Source organism: Triturus cristatus, chromosome 1_1 (genome assembly GCF_964204655.1).
Source record: "Triturus cristatus chromosome 1_1, aTriCri1.1, whole genome shotgun sequence".
Taxonomy (NCBI): Eukaryota; Metazoa; Chordata; class Amphibia; order Caudata; family Salamandridae; genus Triturus; species Triturus cristatus.
Genome location: NC_140579.1, coordinates 236414794 through 236438232, shown reverse-complemented (window position 1 = coordinate 236438232; position 23439 = coordinate 236414794). Strand labels below are relative to the sequence as shown.

Below are 23439 nucleotides of genomic sequence, written 5' to 3'. Positions count from 1 at the left end.
AGCTACTCTCTCATAACTAGAGAAGGAAAAGCCTAAATCACATTTTCCTGATATTTCGCTAGTTGGTGTGTAGTTAGCTGGCTCGGTGCAAGGCTAAATTGAAGGCATCAGCTTCTTGACAGCCTATGCTTCACGGGTTTGGCCACTTCATGTTTTAAGCAAGAGCTGTTTATCTAGGGGACGCTTGCTCCTGTAACTGTTTCTAACCATCCGTCAGACCATACAAAATCTGCTCCATCGGGGGGGGGGGGGGGGGGGGGATGTGATGTTATCTCACATCCCACTTCTGACATACACTATAAGTTTTAAAGAATGGTGACAAAAGGCATAAACTAGAGTGAATGGTTAAGTAGAATTTTCTTTTATGAAGCTAGTTTACCTCGAGCACTTCTGAGTACGGCACCAGTTTCAAACATTGGGGGCATGGATAGGTTTAGGTCCTGGGAAGGAGGTCCTTTTTTTTTAAGATAAGGTTACATACAGGAAAGAAAGATTTCAGCTCATTGGTGGGCCTTTCACCCTCTGGGGATTCACCCTTTGAATTTCCCCCTCTCTATTCCCAATGAAGGCTATATTACATGGGAAATGCCCTGTTCCTTTAATGGTAGTGTCTGACCAGGTTATTTCCTCTAATGTGCTATTCTCTGGTATTCATTTTGCTTTCTAAATGTTGATTGGAAATGGCACACCCTTTTCCTCCTGGTCTTGAGCCCTGGGGATATTGCGAGGAAATGGGGCATCAACCAATAAAAAGCACAGTGGTGTCCCAAGGCCCGTATAGGGGAAAGGCTGGTTTATCAAAGGCGATAAGGATGGGCATGGGAGAAGACGACGCAGGCCCAGTTGCCACGCAGCAACGGTAACCCGGTAACTCCAAGCTCTTGGTGGAACATGGGAGAAAGAGCAAGGAACTGTTGCCGCTTTTATGTTGGTGAACTCAACTGAACATACACCTGCCCGCAAGAACCTGCAGTCTGCCTCACTCGTCCTTGCGCACACCTAACGCATCTATTGTAGCCGCAGCGTTGGGCACTCCTTTTCCTATTTCGGCGCCTAGACCTGGAACAACCTGCCCATCCACCTCCAAGCAGCACCCTTCCTGGTGAACTTCAGAAAGCGACTCTAGACCTGGCTCTTCGATAAAGACACACACCCACAGCACCCATGTGACTGTGCTGTGCTATAGAAATACTTACTGAAGCTCTGCATACCAGGAGGGGATTTGGTAAAGAAGAATTCTGACCTCTTCCTATGCACATTTTGGGCTGAAGGAGCCGGGACCATTAACTGAGGGGGAGAGGAACCAGATTGCTGCAGCTGGCACACTGGTGGAGTTCTGTAGATTGAAATCAGCTCAGGTTGGGAAGAGTTCTGAATAGCCAAGGTGGCTGTGGGGGCAGCCCAGAGTCCTGAAGTAGAAAGACCTTCCCTGGCCAGGAGGGAACCTGCTATACAGACAAACTGCAGCAACGTCAACGTGGTTTAGGAACATATCTTACAAGAAATTTAACATTTGTAATAAGTCAAACTGCTAGAAACCATCCTCTCAGTAACGTAAAGTAATGCAGCAGCTTACACACTGCAAAGAGAAACACAAAACAAAGTGATTTCAATATAAACATTTTCTATAAAACTTTATTTGAGTAAAAAGTTAGAATCCAGCCTCATCATAAGAAACATAATAGGTACACATAATTCCACAACTGTTCAGTTGGAGACGGAAAAGCATACATTTACAGCCCAGAAAAATGTTACTGTCTTTTAATAGCCCACAAGTGTAGAAACTTAAATCCATTGGATCAAATAGTTTCATCGATAAACACATTATTTCAAGATAAATCTACACAAAAACATAAAAGATGATGTGGCAGTGCTAATCTGCCAAGCTGCAAGAACAAATAAGATAATTTCCAAGTGCATCGCCAACAGAGGGTTTCTTAAGAAAGCTGAGAAGAGAGTTCTCAATCAAAGGGAACTTAAAAAAAGAAAAATGGAACAACCAAAAAAAGAGGAATTGGAAAGAAGGCCATTTAAGTCTGAATCCTGTCTGTTGGTAACATATTTCCTTGGCCGGAGCCTTTGATGCAGCGAGAGAAGAGAGATTCAACAAAATAAATAACATCATAGACTATTCTCACTGCCTAGTCCCAAACATGACTGAAAATTCATTGTTCATCTGGTTGCAATAGAGGATGACAGGAAAGTAAAGTGTGACAGTCATTCAGATTTAAAATAAAAGAAACCTATCCAGAATCAGTCTGTTTTGGGTAAACAGCTCACATTCAAAGAAAACGCATCCATACTGATACAGCTAGACTCCAGAGAAAGACGCCAGAGATACAGCACAAAGACCTCTTCATAAGAGCTCGGAGATTGCACCACCTCCAATACCAGTTCCTGAAAGGCATCAAAGAAAACGGAAAATAAGTTTAATTATCAGACCTGAAATGCTACTTAATTTAATAAAGCTATGAGATCTACAAGCACAGACATAATTATCCGCAAGGCACAAAACATATCCAGGGAATTTCAGTTACCAGTGAGGCAGCCAATCATGTTTTAGATGCTTAAACAAAAAACATTATTGAGCCAGTCGTTCTAGCCACATTTAATTCTTAAAATTCCTAAAAAAACATGCCATAAGAAGAAACAATTGCTTTGCAAAACACTATCTGACAGCCGTACGCAGCCCAACCCAAAACCATGAAACATGCAGGTAACATGACAGAGGATCAACATTCAACAGACTGCATCAAAACTGTGATGTTAATCTAGTCTCAGTAACTAAAAGATAACATTTGTTGATGTATTAAATCCATGTAATTATATTGTTTTTATCCTTTCTAGAACATTATTATAAAGGACTCATATTGTGCTCTTCACTAGAGATTGATATCCTTGCGCTTACGGAGACCTGGCTAGGTACGTCAACTACGCCGGACATACTGGCGGCATTGCCTCCCGAATTTGATGCGCTATGGTATAATCGCCTCAATGACTGTATAGGGGGGGGGGGGGGGGGGTAGGGGGGGGGGGGTGTCGCCATTTTATTTTTAAAAAAGTTTCAAGGTGACACAGGTCGTAGCTGAAAACTGTGACTGTGCGGAGCTCCTGGGGATAAAAATCTCACTTAAATCCTCCTGTATTATGTTGCTGGTAGTGTACCGCCCACCACAGAGCTCGCCAGATTTTAATGACGCCTTCCTGAAGCTCTTGACGGATTTGGGCTCCAGATATAAATCCCTTATGGTGGTAGGGGACTTCAACTACCACTGGGATAAGGTACCTAGAGACCTCACAGAAGTAGAGTTTGAAAATAATCTTTCCTCGCTTAACTTACAGCAACTAGTAGTGGGACCAACGCATGTGAAGGGCCATACACTAGACTTAATTTGGTCTTCCATATCCCAGACAGAAATAACTGAGGTCAGTCCCTGCATATGGTCAGACCATTTCCTGATCAAGTGCTGGGTTCCAGGAGACCCCTCACCTGCAGTGTCCAGTCAATTGTGGAGAAAGGTACGGTCTTGGAAGAAGATAGAGGCAGACTCTCTACTTTCCACGCTGCTTTCCACTTCACTTCCTAAGATGAGGGAGACTAACCTAGACTCCGATACTACAGCCCTTATGGTCTGGATCTGTGCTGCTCTGGACAAACTGGCCCCTGAGCGGCTGGAGAAGACCAGAGCAAAAGGAAAGGGAGCACCGTGGTTTGATGCCTCACTCAGGGAAAAGAAACAAGCCCTCTGTAAGGTGGAAAGAAGGTGGAGACTCCGCTATAGCCCAGCGCAGTCAGAACCTATAAAATGCTTCTCTCAAAATACAAGGCGGATATCCTGGTGAGGAAGTCAGCCTTCTATGAGAATAGAATTAGAGGGGCCACGAACAAACAAAGGGAGACCTTTGCGATCCTAAGGGAATTGACGCAGCTGGATGGAAAGATTCCTGCTAGTGACCAACCCGACTGTGACACCTTTCAGAGGTTCTTTCTTCAGAAAGTACAGGACATTATTAGGGATATCACGGAGATCCCAGCTGAACCTCTGCTGTCATCTTGCCCTGCTAGTCAGGAGACGATAGAGGATAGAGACGTTGAACAGTTTCCCATGTATTGACGAGGAGAGCTTGGCTGAGCTTGTTGGCCAAGTCAAGTCAGGCTCCAGCACGGATCCATGCACCCCGAGAATCTTTCAAATGGCCCTGCCTGGTATTCAAACTCAGCTGTTGAGCCTACTGAACGATTCATTAGAGGCGGGCTATCTCCCAGTCCAGCTGAAGGAAGCTAGGGTTTCTCCACTCTTAAAGAAAGCAGGAGCAGACACCAAGGCTTTAAAGAACTATAGGCCTATCTCGCAACTGCCATTCCTGGGCAAAATCCTGGAAAAACATGTTCTGAACACACTGGCTAGCTACCTGGAGGAACATGGTTTACTCCATTCCAGGCAGGCGGGCTTTCGGCCCCAACACAGCACAGAACTAGTAATGGCCACTGTCACTGATGAGCTGAGAATCAGGGCGGACAATAAACAGCCTTGTGCCCTGATTCTATTGGACTTGTCAGCGGCATTCGATACGGTCAGCCATACCATCTTGCTGGACCGTATCGCAAAGCTGGGAATAACAGGACAAGCGCTCAAGTGGCTTGAATCTTTTCTAACGGGTCGAACCCAGAGGGTGCAGCTGAGAGACCAGTTATCTGAGGCAAGTGATGTGACCTGGGGCGTACCCCAGGGGTCCGCACTTTCTCCCTTGCTCTTTAACATTTACCTACAACCCTTGGGGGAGGAGTTAATGCATAGGAATTGTCAAACTTTTCACTATGCTGACGATACCCAGCTATTGGTCCAGCTGGAAGATACAAGGGAAGCACAGGAATCGGTAAGGAATTTGCTCCGATTCACTGTAAATTGGATGACCAATAACCTTCTGAAAGAGAACGCTGAAAAAACGGAGGTGCTGGTCATCACAAACCGAGTCAATCCCTGGTGCGATCTGTTCTGGCCCCCAGAACTAGGTACACCACCTACTCCTGGTAGGGTGGTCAAAAGCCTGGGGCTAAAAGTTGATGTAGACCTTTCCATGGCCCCTCAAGTCTCGGCTGTGGTGGGGTCTTGCACGGGGGTGCTGAGGCAACTGCGCAAGTTAGCACCTATTCTATCAGCCCCCACTCTGCAGTCCATCGTGTCCGCCACAGTCATCTCGAGGCTGGATTATGGAAATGCTTTATATCTTGGCCTGCTGCAGAAGTTGTTGAGGAAACTGCAGGTGGTGCAGAACGATGCGGCCAAGCTGATCTATTCCCTACCTAGGAACTCGCATGCAACCCCACTTCTCCGGATGCTGCACTGGCTGCCTGTTAAGTTTAGAGTGCAGTTTAAGTGTCTTTGCATGGCTCACAAGACAATTTTCGGCAAAGCCCCAGAATACATTAAACAGCGCCTGAGGAAGTACATTCCAGGCAGAACCTTGCGTTCTGGTAATGCCTCCAATCTGATCCAACCCAGATTTAAGTTAAAATCTAAAGGGGGCAGGGCTCTTTCTGTACTTCTCCCGCAATTGTGGAATGAGCTACCGGCCAGCCTGAAGGAAGACTCGCAGCTACTGTCCTTCAGGAAGAACTTGAAGACTCATCTGTTTAAAAAGTCAACATCTTCGCCCTAACTGGGGCGGACGGCGGAGTGATCTAGGAGACAACAGGTTATGTTCCTTTTCTCTGTGAGCGCTTAGAGACCGGCGGTGATAGGCGCTATACAAAAACACTATAACATAACATAACTATAAAATGTCAGGTGTATATTGAACTCTTAATCCTCCTTTAAATTTCAAGTATTTTTTTTAGGAGTGGGAGATATATTCCGCTCCGCCAGTGAAATTGGCAGTATTTTGGCCATTAACGCATAGTTTCAGCCAAATTCTGCCACATATTGAAGTTTTTTTCTCGCCCGCGACTCGCTAATGGAAAGTTGGCAAGTGCGAGCGAGGTTATGAGTCCCATTGAGTGAATTTTGGTTGCTAGGAGAGCAGCCGGCTAGATTTCTCCAATGCGGGAGGCAGCAACCGCTCTTGGTTTGAAAGCTGCCGCTTGAGTAGCAAATCCACTCAAGCGGCAGCAAAATAATTTCGAGATGATGTACCCTCTGGTGCGCAGCTTGGTGCCGTACGCGTTGATATTTCAGAGCGAGATGAGCTACTTGTGCTGAATCGCAGCACAACATGCCTATTTCTGTCCATCTGCGGAATTTCGCAGTTTTTCTGTAACTCCAAGGAATATCGCAGAATGAAACTTCACAAGTTCTGCCCAGGCCTAGTATTTTTAGCCTACATGAACTAAAATAGTTTGTGTACATTATTAGGCAAGGTACACATTTAAGCACCAAATAGGTCTACCAGAATCAAATGTGATATTGTGTGCCAGTGATCTGAAGTCTACTTTATCTAAGGTCTTACCGGTCTACTACAATAATATGACATCTGGATCTTATATAGTGCTTGAAATCTGTCTTATCATCCTTTGACCCTACAGTCATCTTGCAGTATTTAGACTAAGTCCAGCACCAGCAAATCTTGCACGTTATACTGCACCCCTAAGAAAGTTTGTTATTAGTTGGAAAGGATGTGGTTCTTTTTCAAACAATGTCTACTTCCTTCTGTCTACTGGTACCAGGTACCCCACTATAGCACTTGACTCTCTCTGAGAAATGAGGCAGAGCAGTACATGGCCTACTCAGGAGGATGGTCTGGACTAGTACCTCAGCATGCATGCATGCAACAAAAAGCATCCCCAAAAATATTTGTCGTCAGAGCTTTTACTTATATGAAGAAAAAGTACTTTACTATGAAAACACTACTCAATACTACGCATTAATTTACAAATATATATGTGGTGACAGGTTGAAGTACCTATGGTGAACATTTTATTCACAGTTCATGACACTAGCGAGTCCTGACCCCAAAACCACAATAACTCCCACATATACTAAACAGATAATGCGGAGTAGTTATCAAAATGAGGGGCTGCTAGTTTTGACTAGGTTGTACAACAATAAAAGCAGAAATATCACAAACAAATGCAACAACATTAAAACCATCAAGGATGGTACCTTCTTACAATGGCGTTCATTAAGACATGTAATGATTCACTAGTAACTTTGACATTGTCAATAAAGCATTTTAATTTTCAATAAACTGCGTGCATGAGTCTTTTATCCACTCTTACACATGCTGCAAAGCAGCCTTGGGAGTCACTGAGAGAAATCTTTGTACTTTCAAGCCATTGGGGGTAAAAGCTCCAACTCAAGAAGTGATAAAAAGGGTGGAAAAACCGGAGAGACTTATGGTGCCATGGAGAATTCTGTTAAGGGGGCTACTGTGGTTCTGAGGGGGCCCATGACTGTTCCATGGTGGCTCCCAAACCTCTGGGCACTGTGTGCTAAAGATTTAAATGAGTCTTCCCCAGTACCTTCTGGGGCTCGTGTTCAGGTAATTTGTTTTAAACCTGCGGCCACACACTGCAACGAAATACTCTCATTCTTTTTTTTTCTTTGTCTTTTTGGTGGGGAGTCCCCGCCCTCCCTACAAGACACCTGAGATCTGGCCTGCAAAGGGGTTGCACTGGAGACAAACTTGCATGCCCCGGCTGGTTCCCCACCTGGCCTACACTGCTCTGATTCCGGCACCTCCCTGGGGACCTGTTGAGTTGGGAGGGCAGTAGCGCTCTAGATTCTGTTTGCATTCGGTTTGTCATTTTGCTCCAGGTGAAAAGTTCCAGAAAGTAGGCATGTCTGCCCAATCATACAGTGACACACCATGATTCTATCTATGCCCCAACCCTCATGCAGAACATTTTGGGAATCTCAAAGATAGCAAGTTCAAGTGGCCTGTTGAAAGTCTGTAGGGCTTGCCTGGTATTTGATGTGATTTTGACTGGAAGTGCACTGGGTTCCTGCTAACCAGGACCTCAGTGACCGATCTCTTTCTCAAAACTGTATACTCGTTCCTCCCAAATGGCAATACTTTTAGCACTCTCTGCAAGTCCCTACTAAATGGTACCCTTGGTACCTTGGGAATGAGGTACTAAAGAAGGGTCTCTCAGGGCTGCAGATCAACTTGTGTCACCACAAGAAACCCCTTACCATACACATGCAAGACTGCTATAGCACGCTGCGTGTTTTGGTTCAGACCAAACGGAAAACAAGATATGAGACACATCCCTGTGTACCATGTCCCCTAACACTGCATGTAGTATATGAAGTCACCCCCACAGCAGGCCTAATAGCTCTAAGGCACTGTGCTTTATATTGCATGTGAGAGCATATCTACATGAGCAGATTCACCCCGGTGCTGGTTAGTCCCATTACTGCAAGTGCAGTTAACAAGGAGGCCATTTTAAAACATGTGCAGGACACTGGTGAAAACAAGGTTCCGAGCTACATGAAGACTTCACTGAAAATAGGGATGTTTGTTCTCAAACATCTTGTATTAATAAACCCACACTGATTCCAGTGGTGGATTTATTAATACATGCACCCAGAGTGCACCTTAGAGGTGCCCCCTGAAAATCTACCAGCCCTTGCTGCGTTTGCTAGCTGGTTTCTGTTAGCCCGCCTCAGAGACGAGTGTCTGACCCCCTAGGGTGAGAGCCTTTGCTCTCAGGAGGTCAGAAACAAAGCCTGCTCAGGAAGAGGGTGCTAACACCCCCTCCCACAGGATAACCTGCTGATTAGCATTTCAAGGCAGGGAACTTCAAAGAATCTACCAGCTTTGAAATTTGAGCCTGGCTCCCCCTCAGAAGAGGAAGCCTATCCCCTATGTCCAGAGCCCTTTGGCACCAGTACAGGCAGGAAAATCAGCTAGTCAGGTAGGCATGCACCCCCAGGCTACTACCACCCCTAAGGTGGCCTAATCTGAGGTGGACACGACTATTCAGAGTTAGTCATCTCTGTGTTGGCAAACCTAGGAACTCTGGGACAGGGTTATGCCCACTTGCCACAAGAAGTGGTCATATAGTAGGCGTAGTGACCCCAAGGGTCAGTAGCCCATTGGTTACTATCCTACACTCCCCTAACACCCCTAAAATCAGTGTTTAGGGGAGCCCTTGGCACCAGAAAAACAAACCCTGCAAACCTGACAGATGAAGGCTGACGTAAAGAGTCTCAAACAGCAAGAATAGAAGATCCAGCAACTGACTTGGAACCAACCCTGCCGGCCTGCCTTCTGACTTAGACAATTGCGCCAAAAGACGACTCGTCTTGCAACTGTTGAGTCCCCAAAGTCCGGGAGACCTGTCAGCACTTCACACAGGAACCAAGAGCTCCTGTGGAACAGTGGACCTGTTCCCCTGCATCCTGCAGGCAACCCTAAGAAACCCGAGAGGACTTCAAGACCGCGGAAACCTGACACCTAGGGACATGTCTGCACCCGTCGCTCCAAGCCCAAGTTGAAGTGGGCCAACGGTGTCAGGGTGGTCCCCCAGCCCACCAGAGACAGAGTCGACTGTGGTTTCGCCTCTCATGGATTCCCAGACATCACCTGCAGCCTCTGCATGCATGGCTCCTCTACCGCACTGCTTCCAATAAGGAAAACCCCACAGCTATAGACACCTCTGCACCCATTGCCCCTGGGCCATGGAGAAGAGGACCAAAGGTTTCTCTAGGTCCCGAGCATCAATAAGCCTGAGACCCCCCCCCCCACTGGTTCAGCCTGACTGGCCATTTTAAGATATCATCTAAAGAGCCAGCTTCCTGTAAAGATCATCTGTATGCACCTAAGCTTCACTCCTAACTGCCACAACTGCCTGGTCCTATCCTTGCAAAACTTCAAAGGTCAGTCCATTCCTGTGACTTGCTCCAGAGGTCCTAATTACTGGCACACTGATCTATGGTGTGGGGAGGCCTGTGATCCTCCAGCTGGCCCGCAGAGCAATTAAATGGGTCCAGTAGGATGATTCAAAAGCTAGAATCTAATTAGTAGGCACGCCAGAGTAAAACGAAAAATCCTGAAAGTGCCACAGGGTGTGCGGATATGTGGAAATTAATGTCAGATCTGTATTCAGGACCCTGATTTACCACAATGTCACTATTAACTATGCTGAAACCGTAGTTTAGTGCCGAATTTGCCTACAGTGTCCAGTACAGAGGAGCACTCAACATACTTCAGTGAGGCACCACAGATGTACATACCAGAGCTATTAATGCCCACCCATATTAGAAGGCATAGTCACGTCAGCACCAATCCATGACCTATCCCTTTTTCACATGTTTCCTTTGCTCAGATATCAGTCTCAGACTGTAGTCTTCCACACTCCGCCCACAAATCCACGTGTAACCAGCCTATAGCTTCTTACCCTAGCAGCACAGCAGAGGATCTTATTTTTAAAAAGGTGGAAACTGGCAGTTAGCACTCCCAATATACAGACTTACCGTTAATGAGACTCGCAACAAAAAGCGTGTAGTCCAAAAAGGAAAAATCCAGGGGATTCATTGGAGCCCATTTTTTTGGGGCTTTCAGCGACTAGAGTCACGTTTGTGAGCCCCGCACTGGAACGCATTGGTTTTCCCTTCAGACGTGCAGAGTATTTGGGAGCATGAACAATAGATTTTCCACAAGAGAGAAAGAGTCTTTCAAAAGCTGCAATAAAATATTATCCTATGTATAAATATGTAAAATATGATTACAGGGAATTAGAGACATCAATCTTTCTTTCCCATGTCAGACTCAAAGTCAAACTAAGATAGTCAAAAACAAAATACAGGGGGGCGTGGCCAAGTAAGATGGCGGAGCGGTTGTGGTTGTGACCCGACTCAGCTCCGGACCCCACCGATTGTATCATGCGCTATCCAGCAGCCCGGTGAACGAGATACTTACCCACTGGATGTATGAGGTTGTCCGTGAGCTGGATGGTCTGCCAGAGTCGAGAGGCTTGCCGCGGGTCTATGGAATCTTGCCGTTGAGGCGGAGTCCATGAGGTCCCGGGCCCGCCGCAGACTGGTGTAAGGGGCCGGTGCGGGAATCCTGTGACTTGCCGCGATTGCTGAAGGAGGCCGTGGAGGGATATTCATGTGCGCCGGAGCGGTGCCTTGACCCGGCGGAGCTCCGCTGCCCTGCTTGCCGATGCGACCAGCCCTCCAAATACGGTGAGTGCCGGCGGCCCCGCGTTGCTGCCATTTCGCAGGTCTCGCGGTGCTGGTGCAGAGGCGGGAGCGATGTGCTGAGTGGGGAGCGGCGGCAGGGTGGCACTCCTGTGAAATCCTGGAGCAGCCTGGGGCCCCACCATCTGCTACAGGAGCGCTTCGCAGTCTTTACCGCCCTGGGGGAAAAGAAACGCTCCACGAGGGCTTTGCCTGACCCCAAGATAGCAGCATGACAGAGACTGGCACCAGCGGCGGCTAGGCAATCAGGGCCTTGATGACGAGCCATTCACCCAGCTACAGTGTGGGTACGCGTTTTGGAGGGGAATCCCTTAGGAGCCTGCAGTGGGGCGGGTCCCCCCACGCTCTGTCCCTCAAGAGCATACCGGAGAGCAGTAGGCAGCGGGGGTCTGACCCCACCACGTGGGGGGAGCACACGTCACGATCTGGCCTTTTCGTCGTGCTTCCTTCTGGCAAGGTCTGGAGAACCCTGGTGACTTTGAGCTCGAGGGAGTGGGGTGGTGACCTTATGCCGCCCAAGAAAAACGCCAACAAAGTCTCCCGGTACTTTAAGGCACCTGAGCAGGCTCACACCCCAGCGGACATCGCACCGCTGGAGAATATGGCGCTTACGCGTGACGATGTGGTGGCCATCCTTCGTGATTTCAAAGCTGAGCTGTGTTTAGAGATCAAACAAGACCTGCGGTCCTCGGTGGACCAATTAAAAGCTGACCTCACGAGAAGCTCACCACCCTCCGGCAGGATGTGGACGCGGTGGGTACTCGCGTACTGGAGGTGGAGGAACAGACGCGGGACCTGGCGACGGCTACTTCCAAGGTACAGGATTCGCAGCAAGCGCTTCAAACCCAGCTTCAGCAAGTCCTACTTAAGGCGGAAGACCTGGAGAACAGAACTCGACGGGAGAACATTCGGATCCGGGATTTGGAAGAGGGGGCAGAGGGGCCTGATCTGGAGGCATTTGTGATGGGCCTCTTTGAAGAAATCCTCTCCCCACAACTCCTGAAAATCAAGCTGGATAGGGCCCATCGTGTGGGCACATTACAGACGGGGGCCGTAAGCGTCCGAGGGATGTCTTGGTCAAACTCCATTCTTTCAAAGTGAAGGAAGCGATCTTGTCTGCTGCCAGGAAAAAGAAAGATGTGTCCTTTCAAGACCACAGATGCTCTCTCTACCAAGATCTGGCCCCCACGACCTTGGCCCGCCGGCAAACACTGCGACCGATCACCACCAAACTGCAAGAGGATCACATTCGCTACCGCTGGACATTCCCCTTCGGCCTTCCTTTTGAGTATGGAAACAAGACACACCATGTCACTGAGCTCTCTGATGGCCTCCGCATCTTGGGGCTACCTTTAACTGAGGACCCCCCTGCTTCGGGGGCCTCGGCTGAGGCGGTAACACCCAGGAGACGCTCCGGATCTTGGCACAAGGTCACAAAGAACCGTTGAAACGTAGTCATTTTCTCTTGGGGGACCCTACTGCCAGTTTGCTGCAGGACCCCCGGATGTATAGATGCTTGATTATCGGACCGGGGGGTGACGGAGCTGTCAGATGCGACCATCTGGGAACTGAGGGGGGCCGCACTGGCAGCGCTCGATTCCTGATCGGGACACTATAGACACTGAGGTTTTCATTTTCTCCCACTCAATAAAGTGCTATTCACCAGTTTATACGACTTTGCAATCGGAGGGTGCGGGCCTTGACCGTGCTACCCACTATTTCTCATATGGCTTTTGGAGGAAGTGTGAACAGAGGATCCGTTGGTCCTCGGGTCACCAGTTTTCGGCGAAGTTGGGGTGGGTTTGTTTGGGGGTCCCGGTGGTGATTCTGAGGTATGTTTTTTCACTTTTCTGGAGACCTAGCTCGTCTCAGCGTGGTTGGGGTGACGGAGGGTGGTGGTGTGGACTGGGGAGGGGTACACTGTGCTATACTGAGAGTGGCCGGGTATGAGTGGACGGGACCTGCAGGCCCGCATGGGGGGAAGTGGAGAGTGTTCCTTGCCTGATGGTCAACGTAGCTTCTTGGAATGTTAAAGGATTGAACTCCCCGCAGAAACGCCAGAAAGTCTGGAAATATAACACGGACCGCAAATTTGAAGTAGTGGCGCTGCAGGAGACACACCTCAAGCGAGCTGAGGTCATTAGGCTCCGACACAGAACATACCCGCTAATCTATACTTCGTCCACCACCACTAAACACAATGGGGTCGCCTTACTTTTCCACAGCTCAACGAAATTTCAACCTGACACTGTCAAGACAGATTGTGAGGGGCGAATGTTGATGGTTAAGCACATTCATCTCACTATACGCACCTAACTCAGGTCAGTCTAAGTTTCTCTCCAACGCCCTTGACCAGATAAGGGGGTTCGCGGAAGTGCCCATTATACTTATGGGGGATTTCAACTGTTATGTTATGTTAATAGCATTTATAAGGCGCACAGCTGCCCCAGCCAAGGGGCGTCCCGGCGCCTGATCAGGTACCACAACACAACAAATCGATACTAGTAAGGGAAAAGGAGGGAATCAGTCAGCGATTGGAAACAGAAAAGTTTTTATGGCGCGCCTAAAGGAAGTAAGACTGTTCAGGGCTCGTATATGGACAGGAAGAGAATTCCATAATCCTGCTGCTAATACTCGAAAGGAGCGCCCTTCCATCCTACTCAGTCTAAACCGTGTATTGACCGCCAGATGGAGAGATTCCGATCTAAGAGACCGCGTAGGAACATAGGAGGAAACAAGCTTAGCGAGGGCTGGAGGAGAGGAAAGCTTCAAGATTTTAAATGTCAGGCAGAGAGCCTTAAATTTAATTCTCTGTCTGACCGGCAGCCAGTGAAGGGAGGTCAAAACTGCAGAGACAGAACACTGCCTAGGGAGGCCAACAATGGCACGCGCCGCGGCATTCTGCACCCTTTGCAATCTAGTAGCCTCCGCCTGATTCACTCCGAGCAGCAGCGCACTCCCATAGTCCAACCGAGAAAGAATGGAGGCTTGGACCACCAGTTGCCGAGTAGGGGGGTCGAAGAATTTGAGGACCGGTCTCAGTCCTCGCAGAATACCATAACAGGTAGCTGCAACCTTCTTCGTGTGGCTGGTAAAAGAGAGTGTAGGATCCAGCCAAACCCCCAAGTTCTTAACTTCGGCAGCTGTTATGGGAGTCACCCCCAATTCTGGAGGCCACCACTGGTCTCCCCAAAGCTCCGCCTGCTTACCTAAGATCAGGACCTCGGTTTTTTGGGCATTTAACTGCAAACAGTTGGTTCGCATCCAATTTGCCACGGCTATGAGTCCTGCACGAAATCTGGGAGCGTTCACCTCGGGGGCACCGCTGAGTGTCACCGCCAGCTGCGTGTCGTCAGCATACGATGTCATGGTTAGGCCACATTGTCTGACGACAGCAGCCAGCGGCATCACATATAGGTTGAATAAAGTGGGGCTCAACGCAGAGCCCTGCGGAACCCCCAGCCCCAGTGGATGGAAAGAGGACTGACAAGGTGGAATAGCCACTTTAAAAAACCGGTCCGAAAGGAAAGAGCGAAACCATTGGAGAGCAGTCCCCTCAATTCCCACTCCCTCCAAACGCCGGATCAAAATGTCGTGAGACACCGTGTCAAACGCGGCGCTCAGATCTAACAGGAGGAGCGCCGCTGTCTGCCCAGCATCCAGCACCGTTCGCAAGTGCTCGGTCATAAAGAGCAGTGCAGTTTCGGTGCTGTGTTGTGCACGAAAACCATTCTGGCTCTGGTCAAGAATGTTATTTCGAGAAAGGTGGGCAGACAAGATGGAGTTCACGTGTGCCTCAGTAACCTTGGCGGTCCAGGGCAGGAGGGAGATGGGACGGTAGTTTTCTGGCAATAGGGGGTCAAGGTTAGGCTTCTTTAAAATAGGGCTGACCACTGCCTGCTTCCAGTGAGAAGGGACCACGCCCGATGTGAGTGATAGATTGATCAAATCCAGTAAAGGCTCACGACATAGGGGAGGAAGAAGTCTGAATAGCTCTGGCTTCAGCGGATCTAATGGAGAACCGGATTTAATTTTGAGGCTCAGAGTGTCGAAAACCTCGTCAGACATTACTGGCAGGAAGGACAAGGTTTCGTGAACCGTAGCCATCACACCAGTTTGCTCAGCTCCGGGCACAGATGACGTAAATCCTCGGTAGATCGCCTGCACTTTCTCCACGAAAAAGGATGCCAAACTTTCACAGTGAGAGTCCGTGCAGATTTCCACCGAGGTGGCCCGTTTCCCCATAAGGTCTTTAAGAACCTTAAAAATTAATTTAGACGGGTTGGGGCTATTCTGAAACTCAAAAGCATAGTATGCGGCCCGGGTTTGACAGATTGCCCTATGATAAATCTTAAGCTGGGCAAAATACGAAGATTTCAGGGTGGGATCAAAGGATTTCCGCCACGCCCTCTCAGCTTGCCGGCACGTTCTCTTAAGCTCGGCAAGAGTATCATTATACCATGGGCTGGGAACTTTAGCATGGCATTTCGACCAGCGCATCGGTATAAGAGAGTCAAGGGCGGCTAGGACCCAGTTACAAAACTGCTCATATCCTTGTTCCACGTTCAGCAGATTGCCCAGGGGCTGTGCCTCCAAGATCTTATAAAACTCCTCCAGTTTGAGCTTGTGCCAATTTCTTTTAAGGAGCAGTCTATCCACTGGTATAAATTGAGGATCATCTATAGGGCATGAAACTTTAACCAGCAGATGGTCCGACCAACCTACCGCCATCGGGTCAGAGACCCTAACCCGCTCCAGTGTGGTAAAGAAGGGGTCAAGGATATGACCTCCAATGTGGGTAGGGGAGGTAACTAGCTGGGGCATTTGCATGGCTTCAAGATCCGCTAACAAGGTATTAATAGGTGTTGATGACCTCTGATCAAAATGGATATTAAGGTCACCTACGATGTTAAAATTGGCACATCTCGGGGCTAAAGAGCTGACCACGTCAGTAAGAGCGGCCTTGAAGACAGTGTCATTCCCTGGCGGACGATATATAAGCATACCACTAAGTGTAAACTGATGACTGAAAGCTACCTTAAAAGAAGCGCTCTCACACGCTGGTAAATCAAGAGCTTTCCAATCAGCCGGGAAGCAGGATTTTATCACCATAACTATGCCACCCCCTCTAGAAGTGCGATTAAGAGTGAACACTGTATAATTAGAAGGGAATGCCCGATTGAGTATTGCAGTATCCGCATCCTGAAGCCAAGTCTCAGTGAGGAAGAGAAGGTCAGGAGAGTCCTTTTCGATGATGTCACGTAAGCACTGATGGTGCTTGACCAACGATCTCACGTTCAGACTCCAGATGCGAAGTACACGCTCAAAGATATTAGTACGTGTATTAGGGTCATTCCTCTCTACAGCACGCACCCCAGACGGGGTATCAAGTGACAAACTGCCACAGGCACAGTCGTAGGGACCCGACAGCGGGTGCACAGAGTCTTGAGCACACACCGTAAGCCTCTCTCTAATAGAAAGCAAAGCGGCACGATTGTACCTGAGCGTCAAGGTATTCTGCATGATGCTACGATGGTACGATGACTAACTGCCAGAGTCCAGGCCCCGCTCACGCTTCCTCGACGCGGACGAGCGCAGACGGGCAGGACTCCGGCTAAGCGATGGCGTCCCACTGCGCGGTCCCGCTGCGCGGGAGAGGACGACTTTAAGTAGGCGTCGCAATAAAGAGCTCGAGCGTGGGGACGCTCCAAGATGGCGCCCGCCTAAATCTCCACCACCCCAAGCCAAAATGGCGCCCACAAGAGTCCAACTCCGGGACCCAGACCCGCCAAACGGCGGTGCGCTTTCCAGATTTTAAATGCAAGTGAGGGGACGAGTACCCAGGCAGAAGAACAATAAAAACAGGGGGAATCCAAGAAAAAAACGAAAATACAAAAACTGGTACTTTTAAAAACACTGCACAATGAAAGCGCGACCTGCACTAATGCAGCACCCAATCTAAATGAAAGACCAGCGAGTCCGCCTTAAGTAGGCGTCGCAATAAAGAGCTCGAGCGTGGGGACGCTCCAAGATGGCGCCCGCCTAAATCTCCACCACCCCAAGCCAAAATGGCGCCCACAAGAGTCCAACCCCGGGACCCGGACCCGCCAAACGGCGGTGCGCTTTCCAGATTTTAAATGCAAGTGAGGGGACGAGTACCCAAGCAAAAGAACAATAAAAACAGGGGGAATCCAAGAAAAAAACGAAAATACAAAAACTGGTACTTTTAAAAACACTGCACAATGACAGCGCGACCTGCACTAATGCAGCACCCAACTTAGCTTGGCAACAATGACAGCAACTTAGCTTGGCATGGGTCCCTCGACAGTACCAGCGCTAACAGGGCGGCGGCCAACACCTTCTCTGAAGGGGTTAGACAGAAATTATCTACCCCTGGCTTATTTGACGCTTGATGTTTCTTTCATCCTACCACAAAAGATTATAAACACTTCTCCCACGTACATCAGTCATACTCCTGAAAAGACTACTTCTTCGTTAGCCAATCCTTGTTGGGGCTCTCCAGGCAGCACAGATATTGCCTATCTCCATTTCAGACCATAGCTTGATCACCTTGGGCCTTAGCTGGACCAGTCCTTCTAAAGGTGGTACTTCCCTTCGGCTCTTATTCGGGATGCGGCCCTCAGGGAGGAGCTCAGGGCTGTTATCGTAGACTTCTTTGCCCATAACACTCCCCAGGACACATCCCCGCAGAACAATTGGGATGCCTTCAAGGCTGTTCTGAGAGGGAAGTGCATCCAACTCGATCCTCAACAACAAAGGATGAAGGAGAGGGAGTGTCTCGAGGGGGAGTTGGAGATTGCGGAACGGGCACACAAAGCTTTGCCAACACGCGCCCTACAGCGACAACTCATCGCCCTCTGGGGTAAACTCCGATCAATATATGCAAATTGAGCGGAGATCACATTGTTAAAACTACACCGATCATCCTACGCACAGGGCAATAAGGTGGGCACTCACTTGGCACATCAACTTAGAGTAAAGAGGGAACGGGACTTTATTGGGGGGATACGGGATCAACAGGGACAACTCACACACTCCAACACCGCTAAGGCTAACATTTTCGGAGATTTCTACGGTCAGCTATATCAGGGCACTACTCCTGATATAGCATTACAACAACAGTTTCTGGATGAGGTTACGCTCCCGCAGCTTTCCCGCTCGGCGGCTGACATCTTAGATTCCCCTATATCTTCGGAAGAAGCACGTGTCGCTATCTTCAGGCTCAAATTACATAAAGCCCCCAGACCAGACGGCCTCACGGCTCATTTTTTAAAATGTTTTGCCTCCGAGCTAGTCCCTCACCTCACGACTCTATTCCAGGCAATAGCGTCAGACGCCCAGGTTTCGGATTCTATGGTTGAGGATGTGACCACGGTGAGCCCCAAACCCGGAAAGGATCCACACCTCTGCGGCTCATATAGGCCCATTGCGCTCCTAAACCTTGACACCATGTTATATTCCGCAATTCTAGCAGCGAGGCTTGAACACCTGATGCCAGAATTAATACATCCGGACCAATCCGGGTTTATAAAGGGCAGGCAAACGCATGAGAACATCAGACGCACCATTCACTTGATCGAGAAGGCCTCCAAGTTTAATATTCCTGCGATTCTGGTGGGTTTGGATGCGGAGAAGGGCTTTGACAGGGTGGATTGGGCTTTCCTCTTTTTAACTATGCAGAAGTTTGGGTTTAGAGCTCCCTTCCACAAAATGGTACAGGCCAACTACCACCTCCCAACTTCCCGAGTCCTGGTCAATGGTTGTCCCTCCGCCCCCTTTGCCCTGAGCAGAGGCACCCGATAGGGGTGCCCTTTGTCCTCCCTTTTATTCGCCGTCAGTATTGAACCCCTGGCAGTCAGGCTTCATTCCAATGACGATGTCCGAGGCATTCCCTTTAGCGGTTACGAGTATAAGGCATCTCTTTGCCGACGATATATTGCTTACTCTTACGGAGCCGGCCTCATCGCTACAGGCGGTGCAAGGGGAATTACGTCGGTTCGAGCGGGTGGCGGGGTTTAAGGTAAACCTGTCTAAATCATCCATACTTAACCTCACCCTCCCTTCTGTGGACGCAAACAGATTGAGACTCCAGACGACCTTTCAATGGGCCAAACGCTCCTTACTCTATCTGGGAGTTCACCTTGCGGCCAAGCTAGGCGACCTCTACAAAGCGAATTACCCGCCTTTGGTGACGCAGCTTCAGCAGGACCTTAAACGGTGGTCTCCCCTGTACATTTCGTGGCTCGGGAGGATTAATGCAGTTAAAATTCAGTACTGCCTACATTTTTATACTTGTTTAAAGCCCTACCCATCGATCTTGAACGATCTCTCATGCCTCGTCTCCGCTCGTTGATCACTAACTATCTGGCGGGGGGGGGGGCGGGCGCGCCTGCCCCACCACGTGCTTAGACGCCCGAGGGATAGGGGTGGACTGGCTTTACCAGATTTTAATTTATATTACCAAGCCGCTCAGCTAAGGGTGGTAATGCAATGGTCGGCGAGGGAGTCCGAGAAACACTGGCTCTATATGGACCGCTCTGTGGTGGGACGATCCATTTGGGATATCCTCTGGAAGCCGAGGGGCGACCGACCACCCAATACGCATCTTAGCACCCCCACTCGCACAACCCTGACCATCTGGGACCGACTCACACGGAGGGAGGGCTGGACTTCATTTCCATCCCCTTATACTCCTATTCATTTCAATCTGGCATTCCGGCCGGCGCTCCGCGAGGGTCCTTTCGACAGCTGAAAGGAAGGAGGGTGTCTTAAATTGTCTGACCTGTTCCATAACGATGAGGTTTTAACGTTCGCAAGTTGTAAGAGGGAATTTGCACTCCCCTCGAGTTAATATTACCATTATCTTCAACTTAAACACTGGGCTTCGTCCTCACGAGTTAGGGAGGCGGCCACTAGGGCTCTCACACCCATGGAGCAGTTGGTGATCTCCAAGGCAGGTACCATGAAAGGCACCATTTCCGCACTCTATAACATGCTCTTGAACACCCTACATTCTCCACAAGTTTGATTCATGACATTCTGGGGGCGAGTATTGGGCAGGGACCTGTCTGAGGTAGAATGTAAACACGTCTGGAGAGACATTGCCAAATACAACAAATCTATGACCCTAAGGGAAGCACACTATAAGACATTACATGATTGGTATTTGTATCCTACCAAGATCCGACGGATCTTCCCTGAGACCTCGGATCTCTGCTGGCGGGGATGCGGGCTGCAGGGAGATTTTCAGCACATATGGTGGGATTGCCCGAAGATTAGGCCTTTTTGGGATGAGATCCTATCTCACATCAAGGATGTGCTGGGGTACCCCGTTCCTACTACCATAGACTTCGCCCTTCTGGGTCTCCGGGATCCCACCTTAGAATATCAAACCAAGGCCGACAAGGCGATTATGTGGATGTGCCTCGGGGCTGCTAAGCTCACTGTAGCAGCTGCATGGAAGAAAACAGAAACCCCAGCGGTATCACTGTGGCACGCTCGGTTGTGGAGGATTCTTTCCTTGGAACGCTTGGCAGACATCTTTAGGGATAATTATAAAGGGTTCGAACTCAGCTGGGGGCCGTTGGTCGCTTTTCTGTCCCGAGGACTACCCTCTGCAGTCTGTCCTCCTTCGGTGTGGTCTATGTACCTTTTCCAAATATAGGTGGTCTCCGGAGTCTGGTTGTTACAACGCGGCCCTTAGTACACAACTGTGGGGGTCCTGGGCTACTCACATCACGCTGAGACAATGATGCTATCCTTTAGGTTTCTTGTTATACAAGCTTACCACCACCTGACTGTTTTGCAACCTCGGAGCCTGCGCACCCCTGGAACGAACTAATGTCCGTATTGCTGTTTTGCTTGATGCTTAATAAAAAAAAACTTTAAAAAAAAAAAAAGGAGAAAAAAACCCCAGAAAATACAAAGCATCAGATCTCAATAATTGGTGGTCAGCATGAAAACAGAGGACAAATGTGATGGCAGAATAATGAGAAGGGGTGTATCTGACATGAGAGATGATGGATATGAATCATTGATATTTTCACATCAATTTAGCTGAGAAAACCCATTATTTGAGGCCCGCGTGGCATCAGGGATTTATAAACAAACTGCACAACTAAAAGACAAATGCCGCAGGGTCGACTAAGTTATGTAGCAAGAAAAAGTAAAGTATGCAACATAATGTGACATATTCAGAAATAGTATTCCTTTACCATTTTTTCATTTTTACACTTCTTACCGCGGTCTGTGCAAAAGTTTCACCTCATTGGTATGGATTTAGCATCCAAATATAGTAATAAGCAACAGGTCACCAGTCAACCTTTGTGAAGGGCTTTCCACTACACTGCAAAATGTGTTGCCAAGTTTATAGTAACTTCTGATCCATTTGAACTAGAAACCATTTTTTGTAAAATCACATAATTTGAGAATCACTAAATAAAATAATATTAGCAGTCTGAACTCTTTCTGCTGCAAAACGTTAAGTTATCTTTCTGATGAATTGTTACTGCAACTCTTCAACTCTCTCACATACACACCCAATGACTACCTTATCATCTACTAGTGGGAATGAAAACACAGAGCTAGCATGGCTAATTCCGTATCAGCACGCACAGTAAATGTCCATACCATTGTGCATCTCCAAACCCACACTAATTGTTAAAGAGCATGTTGGTAAGATGGTGTTGACCAATGAAGAGGGATTGGGACAGAAGAGAGCCTCTGGAAAAGGACCTGTACAGGCTCTATGAAGGTAACTTTATTCAATTTATTGGCCTCGGCTCTCTTATTCCTTTCTTGAAGTTAGAAACCATACTAAGATAGGACAGTATCAGGAAAGAAAGCATGAGGCATCCTAGGGCCTGAGCATTCACTTTACCGAAGACCACCAGGAAAAATGATTTATCATCTTATGAGCAAACAAAGGGCTTAGTCCTTGACTAGTGTCTCTGGGTGGCACATGTGCTTTTCCTATCTTTCTGGTAGGGATATGCCTGAATACAACAGAAACCACCTTGACTCTTGTAGACAGACATTTAGTGAAAAAGATGCAAAATGTAAGGAGCAGCAATAAAAAGATACAGCATGTGATCGATAAGGACTTGTTTTTGGATTGGTCGTTGCACACACCAACACCACAAAATCTTATCAGATAGTAGTGAAGAAGACACCCAGTTATCAATGCCTCTATAATCATGAGGAGGCGAAGAATAGCGGAATGTGTACTGCTTTACCATCGGGCCCGCATTAGGGCGGTGAGACCAGTGCCACCGCACTGGGCAACAAACTTGAGGGGTATTTAATTTTAAAATATCTAATGAGATTAATGGCACCTCCTGTAGAGTTACTTGTGAGGCCAGCAGATTCCAGGTAAAAATAAAAAAGTCCAGATAACTCTGGTGAGTAATATATGTGCTGGAGAGATCTGACTTTTGTCTAGTTGCATCTTTGAGTCATCATAAAGTAATGCAGAGGGTTAATGTGCTTGCTGCAAAGCACGTATAAAATGCAGATCACAGATTAATACTTTACGTAAATAGCTCAGTGGGTTACTGCTTTTGGCACAGAGAGCCTTTTGGTACTCGCAATTCAGAAGTTAAAATCCTTTTAACAAAGCACAGTGAGCTATGAACTGGCATCAAACAGCTGCATGGAAACTGCAGGGCATAGGTTTAGAACTTTGTTTTTTCCTTCCAGTCTTTCGTTGCTTGGGTAGAAATCAATACTTATTTGTAAAGCCAACCTTTTAAATACAGAGTTTGTGCTTCTCCAGACCAAGCACTCTTAACATATAGTGCCTACCGATGGATGACATGTGACTCCTACACCTTGCAGCTCTCATCATCTTAACCCCTTGCATGAGTCGGACGGCCGGTCACAGTGGGCGTGTTCGTAGGACGGCCGGGAGCCGACCGATCTGCGCACACGTGGAATTTTCCCGCACCGCAGGGAAATTCCGGCCGCACCCAAAGGGTTAAATAACATTTTCACACTTGTGTGATTGTTGTCTCTGTATATTGTATGTGTGATATAAAGTGCTTGTGACACTCTAGATTGGTATGAGCAGTGTTTTTTTTTTTAAACAAACTTTATTAGGTTTTATAAAGCAAGACTTTGACTTTCCCCAATACATGGGCCTAATCTCCCTCCCCTCGGTAATATGATCAATCACACAAATACAGGATCGTTGGTAAATCCCTGTGACAAGTCTTCTCTATGTCCTTGAAGAATAAGTACCATGCAATGAGGGAAGCAACGTCTGATATTCAAT

At 48.2% G+C, this 23439-nt stretch overlaps 1 protein-coding gene across 19 annotated transcripts in view; it reads right to left on the bottom strand.

Moving 5' to 3' along the window:
* LOC146870056 (retinoblastoma-binding protein 5) overlaps positions 1-23439 on the bottom strand; it is a 529113-nt gene that overhangs the window by 108057 nt on the left and 397617 nt on the right. For 15 of the 19 annotated variants that reach the window (XR_014968878.1, XR_014968866.1, XR_014968858.1 and 12 more), the window contains one exon: positions 1608-2397. The exons of the other annotated variants lie outside the window; for them this stretch is intronic. Coding sequence is in view for 4 of the 15 variants with exons in the window: in XM_085627588.1 (XP_085483714.1) it covers positions 2357-2397 (41 nt within the window). In the remaining 11 variants the exon portion in view is untranslated. Of the gene's footprint in view, positions 1-1607; positions 2398-23439 lie in introns of those variants that run through there. 19 annotated transcript variants of the gene reach the window in all.